A 9,938-nucleotide genomic window follows, 5' to 3' on the forward strand; every position below is an offset into this window, starting at 1 on the left:
TTTTCCTGAGATAAATAATTCTGAAGAATGCAACTTTAGAGTAAAAGCAACCATCTTTATTTAATGAAAATGCCATCTAGATCCACTGGTATGTACTCGAAATCTCATGTGAATAGGCAGAATTGTAATATAGTTAAAGGAAATTTTAATGGAGTAAAAGTAATTTTAAGTGTCATATACAGTTAGAAGAAATATAGGTATAAAAGAAAATCAGAACCTTATGCTGTTGGTTTAATAGTACGTATACTTGATGCTAAGTAAATCAGGAATATCAGGTTAACTACCATTTCTGTCCCAAGAATTTGGGTAGATCTTCTTTAGTCAATAACAGACAGAATAAAAATTAAAGTCATGCCTATATTTATTGATATAGACCAAGTTATATATATAGATAGATAATTGCAAATGTGTCATTATTTTAAAAATGTAAATATAGACACAAAAATTAACAATGGATTTGTCCTGATCCACAAAGAAGTAATAAATTTAATGGCTGAAAATTGTTACCAAGTTCACAAATTATTAGAAACTTGAAATTTTACTATGTTACTCTGCAATTAGGCCCTACCCAGAATATGTCTTAGAGCCCCTCTCACATCCTTGTTTCTTAAGCTATATATGAGTGGGTTCAGCATGGGAGTGAGGATGGTATAGAATACAGAGAGACCCTCATCTTGCTCTGGTGTGTGCAAGGCACTGGGAATCATGTAAATGAACATGCTTGGACCAAAGTAAAGAAACACCACCATCAGATGGGAGGAACATGTGGCAAGAGCTTTGTTCCTTGCCTTCGAAGAATTTAAATGAAGAACGCTAAGGAAGATGAAAACATAGGAGGTCAGAATGAGTCCAAAGGGAGTGAGGAGAAACACAATTCCTATCACAAACACAACTTTCTCATAAGTTGAAGTGTCCTCACATGATAAATTGAGGACTGCCTGAAGCTCACAAAAGAAATGGTGGACTTCTCTTGAGCCACATCTTGGAATATTCATAGTGTATGTTGTTTGGATTGAGGCATTAAATGCACCCCCTAACCAGGACACAATGGCCATCTGCAGGCAAACCTGAGGACTCATAATGACCACGTATTGCAAAGGGTTACAAATGGCCACATATCGGTCATAGGCCATTAGAGTTAGCAGAATACATTCACTACCTCCAAGAGCTGAATGAAAAAAAACTTGGGTCCCACAGCCAATATAAGAAATAGTTGATGTCCCTGAGAAAAAATTGGTTAGCATCTTGGGGACTGTTGTGGAAATGAGAGAGATGTCCATAAGGGAGAGCTGGCTCAGCAGAAAGTACATTGGACTGTGAAGCCGGGCATCCAGAGAGAGGAGGAGGACCAGGATGGTGTTCCCTGTGATGGCAACAATATATAAAAGGACAATAGTGCAGATGAGGAAGACAATGTGCCTTGATCCCGGGAAGAGTCCAAGGAGGGTAAAACCTAACAGAGACGTCTCATTTTCTCTCTCCATGTTTCTATACAGCTAAATAAATGAAAGGAGAAATATATCAATGCACTCCAAGGGAAAATCATATATAAGGGGAAATATTTTCAAATATAGGCTTTGTGATAAAATTAATGTCCCAAACTTTGTCCAAAATCTCACCCTCCTTAGTAGGAAACAGATACAAATTAGCATTTGCATTTACTAAGAAGCATGGTGGCATATGACAATGAAATGTGTTAATGAATGATCCTATCCACAGGTAGCATTCTACATACATTAATCTGGGCACATAATTCAATGTTGATACTTCAGGGTTCCTGGTAGTCAGATATTTCAGGTTGTTAGAGATACATTTGAATTTCAATTTGATTAACACCAGTAGTTCTGTAATGAGGCACAAGTGGTGATTTACATAGAGTATAATTACTCATGATTCCAATCTTACAATTTACTCCCCTCTGTGCTGAATGACATCTAGGCAACATAATTACTGCTGTTTCTTCATCAGTATATAGGTGTTTAATCAGGAAATTAATGCTATAATTTTGGGGGAAAGATTCTAGTTCTGTTCATCTATATAGGAGTGATGAGAAGGGCAGCTTCAGACTACTGATTTTCCTCCTACATTCACCAAGGATTTCCTGCCAAAAGCCTGTGAGGAGGTGTCATAAGAACTGCAGTCACTATCAGTCTATATCTTATATTCGTTAGAAAAATTCAAAGCAATAATTAGCCCTGTCCTCCCTACTTTTACAGTGAAGATTATGAGAACTGAGTGGTTTACCTAGAAGTCCCAAATCGAGCTTGCATTTACTCACTAATTTTTTCAGTTTACACAGTACATACTTAGATTGCAAGATTTTCTTAAAATAATTAACTTTATTTATTTAAAAATGTATTATACAATAGCTACTTTAAAAGTATAGAGGATTCCCGAATATACTACCTCCTTCTCATCCCACATTTTCCCTTATTAATAACATCTTATATTAATGTGGTATATTTTTATAATGAACTGATAGTGAAGCATTGCTGCTAACCAAGGTCTATCATTTTCATTATGATTTACACATTTGACCATACCATTTTATAGGTTTTGACACAATATGTAATGGATTGTATTCATGATTGACTGCAATGTTTCATTTAAAAATTTTTTAATAATCTATTACCCCTACTATTCCATCATCTTGGTAACACTGTGGTACTAGCAAGTCTTGTAAAATGCCAGAAGTCAATAGACCCATCTCAGGTCTCTCCTATATCTATTCTTCCCATTTTTACTTAAGAAGTTTTGATTGAGCACGTGCTATGTTCAAGATACCAAGCTAGTTGATATAAGAGGTGTGATGCTTAATAAGATATGGTCCTTTTTGGACAAATGAGGGCTTAGTGGGAAAATAAATATAGGTATACAAATAATTCTGAGATAAAGCAGTAACACCATGAATAAATTCACATCTCTTTTTCCATATATCTTTCTATGTATGTACTCTAACTGTACATCTGTAACTGAACATGTATAGTGTTAATGGACTAGTGGGAAAAAGTACAAAGCTATACAAAGAAAGTCTGTCAGCCCCTATCCACTCAGCAGGTGATGGCCAAGCAGCCAGAACTGTTTCCAGCACACCAGACTGCCTGTTTTTGAGATGCATTGGATGTATGAAAGTGATACAGGTACTCAGAAATGGAAGATTGGTATTCTAAGTGTTTCAGACTTCACTTAGTCTAGAATGGGGAGTGAGTGAGTAGTGATACTCTAGTGCAGTTATGGCGTGAACAAATTGAACATGTCTTGTGGAAGTCATGCTGGAATATGAGAGCATGCTGGATGATAAAGGCACAGGTGCAGTCCTGTCCTACTTCATTAACACCAACAAACACATCTATATACAGTTACTCTGTTTCACTGTCTCACATACTTCATTGAACTTATGAGAAAAATGCCTCAATACAATGGATCTTTCAAAAAGGAATTACTGGCATGTTGTTCTGCACAATCACCATTACCTCTCACAGTGTGGTCATGTTTAGATCCCATATATTCTACTTCTCTGAAAGGTGATGTGATCCATGATCCAAAGACATCATTCTGTGTTCAGCTTTCTTACTCTCAGCTGCTTTGTTTCACCTCAGATTCCATAATTCAGGAGTAGGCAATAAGTTGCAAGCTTAGCTATTTAGGAGAAGAAATAAATGAAAAATCCTGGCCATGTGAAATCAGGGACATTGGTGCCCCCAGAGAAGTATCCTTGGGGACTTCTCTTCTTGGCCTTCAATTATCTTATGTGTTTTTCAACAGATTGAACCCAGTAATTTCTAGAGAATAATCATCTGCTCCTTTTATTGGTTCTTTTGAGAATAACATTGTCATCTTCCTTCTCAGTTCCAGCATCTCCTAATGAATAAGCTGTAACTAGAGGTTTGCATTATATCATTTCTGTCCAGTGTTCTCATCTAGGTTGACATAATTGACCTCCTAAAACTCATATATGGTTTGAATAGTGTTTGACAAATTTATTACAGAAGAAAGTTGACATAATAGTAGTCTCTCCCTTCTAAACTATGCTTCCATAAAAGTGAAACACCTAAAACTTTCACAGTAGGACTGTGCCACTCATAATATAGGCAAACATAATTTAGGGTTTAAAGCATTAAGGGTTAAGAAATATCTTATTTTTTCTGAAGATTTATATTAGATTTTTTTACCATTACATATTTGAGAAATCATAAATATTTATTACTGACTTTCCTAAAATTTTGAATATAATTTACTTGATGAGTTATTTCTAAAAACCTTTAATCTCCTTTAAAAAAAATCTAAAAGTGACTTTACAGAAACTGTTTCCATTAATTATTACGTTTCCCTCACCATTATAGCACTAACTCAACTGAATGATAAATAGGAAACAAGTATAGTCCATTAAACTGGAGTTTCATTTCTGTAAACCCAGGACCAATCTATTTTCAGAGGATGAAGTGGATTATACAAAGAGCAAAAGGAAGATGAAACACTTGACCCTAATACAAAATCAGAAAGCTGAGAATATTAACTAAGGCTAAGAGTTTCCTGAACAGAAACCAGTAGTTTCTGTGCACTAATTCCCCAATTACAGTAAATGAAAGGAAGTTCTTTCTTTTAACGGACATATTTCAGAATGAAAGATTTAATAATGAGTTAGTACCAAATGAGTAACTTTCACAGATATGTGACCCTCATCATGTCTCCAATGCTGAACATGTGACTGGCATAAGCATTAAATAAGTATTTGATGGATAGATTGATTCAATCAAGCAATTTTCCCTATGGTGCTTAGAAAGAAATTCAACCACTTGATCTTTCCACATATTTGGAAGTTTTATATTCTTAGTGTAGGATCAGGTCTTTTTAGGGACCAGTCACTAGGTATTCAGAGCTTCTGCTCTTGACAATAAGCTTAAGTTATATATTTCTTCCTAGAAGTTTCACCTAATTAGAAGTTCTCACAAGTTCTGAAAGATGTTTTGCATGTAGAATTTATTTACATAATCAAATACTTTACTTGGACACTCATGAATTCCATCAAAAATGTATTTTATGTATATAATGTGTAATTATTATTTTAGAGTCTATCAGATTTAAGATTAATATTGCATGGGGAGATAAAGAGAATCCAGTATGATGTTATAAATATTTGTTTTGCAAGTTCACAACTATTACTATACATGAATATTTATGTTTATGTATGAGTGATATACTTCATTAAATTTTTAAAATTTAAAAAAGATGTAACTAATAAGACAAAAAAACAAAATTCAGTTTCTGAATAACAGTTTATGAAAAGGAGTTAAGTAGTTGTCAACATATGTAGATTTCTAACGATCTTAATTTTAAATAAAATATAATTAGATATAGTCCATATGATGATAAAAAATAATACTACAAATGTAGGTACAGACTCCTGCTCCCTCCTGTTACATCCAGAGCTCCACAAGTTGCCTTTTCATTTCTAGAAGCTGACAGTAGGTTCTGGTGTATTGCATTACAATAACAATGATTTTTTTTTAAATCATATTTTTTTTGTTTTTTTAAGTTTATTATGTATTTAAAAGGCAGTATCTTTTGTACAGTGAATTTGCAGTAGAAGATGCATAATAAAATTTCATTATTTTTTACTTCTGTTCATGGGAAAGAATAGGCCTGTATAATATTTATGTCCTTGAAAATGAGTATACAGGATATGTTTCTAGTAATCAGTGTTTGGGGACATTATAATAATAATTTATGGGAAGCTTAAAATCAAGGCTATAATATAAAAATCATTACTTTCACTAGTATAATACTTATTAAGTATTTTATCTAAAATTAAAATTTTTTGTCTACTTTTATGTATTTTGGGGGGGAAGTTTTTTTTATATTATTTATTAAATCGTCTTTTTTTTAAAGATACATAGATCATAAAAAATGTTGCATTAAAAAATATAAGAGGTTTCCACATATCTCATACCCTACCCCCTACTTCTCCTACATCAGTAACCTTTTTCATCATTGTGGCACATTCATTGCTTTTGGTGAATACATTTTGGAACACAGCTGCACCACATGAATTATAGTTTACATTGTAGTTAACACTCTTGCCCAGTACATTCAGTGGTTTATGGCAAGTTATAGAATTTTTATCATCTGACCCTGAAATATAATTTAGGAAAACTCCAAGCCTCAAAAATGTCCACACATCTCCTCTCTTCTTCCCTCTCCCTACCCTTACCAACTACCATGACCACTTTCTCCAGATCAATGCTATACTTTCTTCCATTAGTAGTCATAATAGTTTCTGTTAAGTCCACTCTAATCCATATTTTATTCTTCCAACCATGGGATGGTGAAGTCCACTGCACCTCTATATTGAGAGGGGCTTAGATCCCACATGGTGGATGGATGCAATTCTACTGGTTGGAGCTGCAGGCACTCTCGGTGCCCTGGTGTCATGGTTGATTATCTTCACCTCCCCATTAGCCAACCAGTGCAAGTACAACAAAGTAAGAGGTGCACTCTGCTGAGGCTCAGGGCCCAGATGTTCCATGGTCAGTTCAGAGATTGAAGTCTCCTGGGTATACAGCAACCCCAGCACCAATCACATGTTCAATAAAAGTAACACAAGAGGCATGTTTATAAAGTTCACATCTGAGTCCAACTCTGTAACACACAGGAACACAAATTCCAAGGTAGAGCCCAAATTCCAAGGTAGAGCCCGTAAAACACAGGAACATAAATTCCAAGGTAGAGAAAAGTCAATCAACTCCAGAGCCAACTACTCTGATTGTAGAACCTGTGTGTCTCTGTAGCATTCAGGAGAGCTAGTAATCGAGGTTGTATCTACTTTGGCTGTCTCTGAGATCCTGCTGAGACATGTATAAGCATCAACCCTCTGAGGACCTTTGATTCTTTCTTGAAGACTCTTAGCCATATAAACTCCTTTGTCTTTACAATTACCCCCTTTTTTTCAATGTCTTTTTTTAGTTGCATCACCAGTTAGTAATTGTAATCCCTGGTGCCAGGGCAGCTCATCCCCAGAGTCACGTCCCATGGTGGGGGGAAAATAATGCATTTGCATGTTGAGTTTAGCTTAGAGAGTGGCCTCATTTAAGCCACATGGAGGCTCTCAGGAGGTAACTCTTAGGTATTCTGCAGCTCTAAGCCTAGTTCAAATTTCAGGCACATGGGCTCATAAGCATAGTCATCAATACTAAGAGCTCATCATTGGACTATCCTTCTTCACTGTTCTTGGCCCTTGCACTTGGGGATTGTTGCTGTTCCGCTGGAAATGTGACAGATCTCCCCTGGCTAGGAACTCAGCACTCCCTCAGTTGTCATTTGTAACTGTAACTACTATGAAAATGCCCAAAGAATACCCAAACATTTTTATATACCCTATATACATGCCCTGGAGAACTCCCCCCAAACCATGTGTCTCTATCAATAACGCCCCACACCAGTGTTACTCCCCTCCCATAGTTGAACTCCTCTGTGGTCCAAAACTTATTCAAAATGAAGCCTAATACATTGCCAAATTCAATTAACAGGAAAGTGAAATAGTAGTGATAGGTGTAAAGATCAGAAATAGAATACATACTAATTTAGAAAAACTAAAATAAAGTGAAAATAAATTGGGGTATTAAAAAATGAAAAATATTATAAAACTTTGTTTTTGATGTTTTGCCTTTCATCACTATTATAGGTGTTGTTTTGTATGTTCAGTGGTGAGGCAATGTCTTTCAATTCTTCCTCAGTGTCTACATCCTTTTTTTTTCTTCCAATTTTCAATTTTGTCTTCAAAAAAGTTTTTTTTTTTATCACAGTAAAGCCACATATACAATATAGGGGACTCCCATATATCCAACATCAAACTCTATTCCCCCTTCCCAAACAATGGTCTTTTACCATATTCATGTTATATTTGCTGCTGTTGATGTATAGATATTGAAACAGCTATCAAACAATATCCCTTTTTTAGTTGCATTATGGTTTATATTTTATACTTTACAATTTCATAACTTTTTATTTACCTTATGTTTTACATTTAGCCTGTAGACTTTCACACATTTTTTATGTAATTTAACACGTCCTATATGTATCGATGCACTATATTGCGGAACACTTCCATTAACCCCGAGTTACCCTGCTTCCATTTATTCTATTCCTCTCTCCTCCTCCCCTCAGGGCCCACAGTGACAACTAATCATCACTGCTTGAAGGAACAGATTCATGGATTCTTGCAATAATGCTGATGACTTGACATACTAGACTGTCATCCTCCATTGTGAGCCACCTATTCTCTCATGAGACACAATTCTCTCTATTTCAGAATATCAGGCCTCCCCATGATGTGGGTACATGTTTCCAATCATTGTATGTGTCTCCACCCAATGATATAACACACTATGACAAATGAGCTCTCACACACTTCCTAGAAGCCTGCCCCTGTGTCAGATGTCCCCACTTAAGCACCATAAACAGGTAATCCTTCCTTATTATATTTTCTAATCAGTTCTCTCAACATTATAACTTCAATCACATACCCCAAAATCTCCCATGTTCAACTGTTCCTCCAACCCTTCCCTCAATTCCCTGGACTATCTGGTCCATCCTCCCAACCCTAGAACCCCTCAAGCCTGCAAAGTCTCACCTAAAGGTATCCCTATGCCCCCTTCTTATCCCTTCCCTGTACAAGTACTTACCTCCAATTTATCATAGTTTTCACCCATGTAAACATCAGCTCACAACCTTCCTCTCCTCCCCAGTTTCCTATAAGCTTATCATCAAGTCTCTAGCTCTGTGAGATAGCTTGGTTTGCTAATTTCATATTAGAGAGTTCATGTAGTATTTGTCCTTCAATGCCTGGCTTGCTTCACTCAACATAAGGGCCTCAAGATTCATCCATCTTATTCCATATGTTTGTACTGTATTCCTTCTTATACATGAGTAGTATTCCATTGTATGTATATAGCATATTTTGTATATACATTCACCTGTTGATGGACATTTGAATTGATTTCCAACTTTTTGCAATAGTGAATAATGCCACTATGAACATTGGCATGCATATATCTGTTGTGTCCTTGTTTTCAATTCTTCTGGGTATATACTGCTGAGTATATATACCCAATCTATAACTAGTTTTTGTTATTTTTTTAATATCCCCCTTTTGCAACTTGCTTGCTGTCTGCTCTCTGTGTCAATTCACTGTGCATTCTTCTGTGTGTATGTATTTATTATTTTTATTTATTTCCTTTCCCCCTTGGGGCTTGCTTGTTGTTTGTTTTCTGTGTCCAATCATTGCATGCTTTTCTGTGTTTTTACTTGATTCCCTTTTGTTGCATCAATTGGCTGGGTCTGCTCTCTAGTGCTTGCAGGCCAGTGGCACTCCATGGCACTTGTGGGCTGGTGATATTCTGTGGCAGTTGTGGGATGGTGGCATTCCTTGGTGCTTGCAGGCCAGGCAGCACTCTCTGGTGTCTGTGGGCCAGTGGCCCTCTGTGGTGTGTGGGTAATCCAGCATTCACAAGAAGGCCCTGGGACATGAACTCAGGGCCTCCAATATGGTAGATGGGAGCCCAACTGATTGAACCACAGCCTCTTTCCTATTGTTAGTTTTTTGAAAAACTGACAATCTGTACTTCCGAATGGCTGGGTACTTCTGCATTCTCACCAGCATTTTATGAGTGTTCCCATTCTTCCACATCCTCTCCAACACTTGTTGATAGTCACCAGTTATATGGGAGTAAGATGGTATCTCTTTGTAGTGTTGATTTGCATTTCCCTAATAACTAGTGTTTTTGAGCATTTTTTTTTCATGTAATCTTTTGCTTTTGTATTTCTTTGGAGAAGTGTCTGTTCATATATCTTGTTTATTTTTTAAATGGATTGACTTTTTATTTTTGAGATATAGGATTTCTTCATATATACAGGGTATTAATCTCCTATCGGATATATAG

At 36.1% G+C, this 9,938-nt stretch overlaps 1 protein-coding gene across 1 annotated transcript; it reads right to left on the reverse strand.

Annotated features, from left to right (window-relative positions):
- Positions 1 to 557: 557 nt before the first annotated feature.
- Positions 558 to 1,484, reverse strand: LOC101445883 (olfactory receptor 2M2-like). Its single transcript, XM_012530569.1, has one exon. It carries the CDS (start codon positions 1,482 to 1,484, stop codon positions 558 to 560), a length of 927 nt encoding a protein of 308 aa, XP_012386023.1.
- Positions 1,485 to 9,938: the final 8,454 nt, after the last annotated feature.

The sequence above is a fragment of the Dasypus novemcinctus genome, chromosome 16 (assembly GCF_030445035.2).
Source record: "Dasypus novemcinctus isolate mDasNov1 chromosome 16, mDasNov1.1.hap2, whole genome shotgun sequence".
NCBI lineage: Eukaryota > Metazoa > Chordata > Mammalia > Cingulata > Dasypodidae > Dasypus > Dasypus novemcinctus.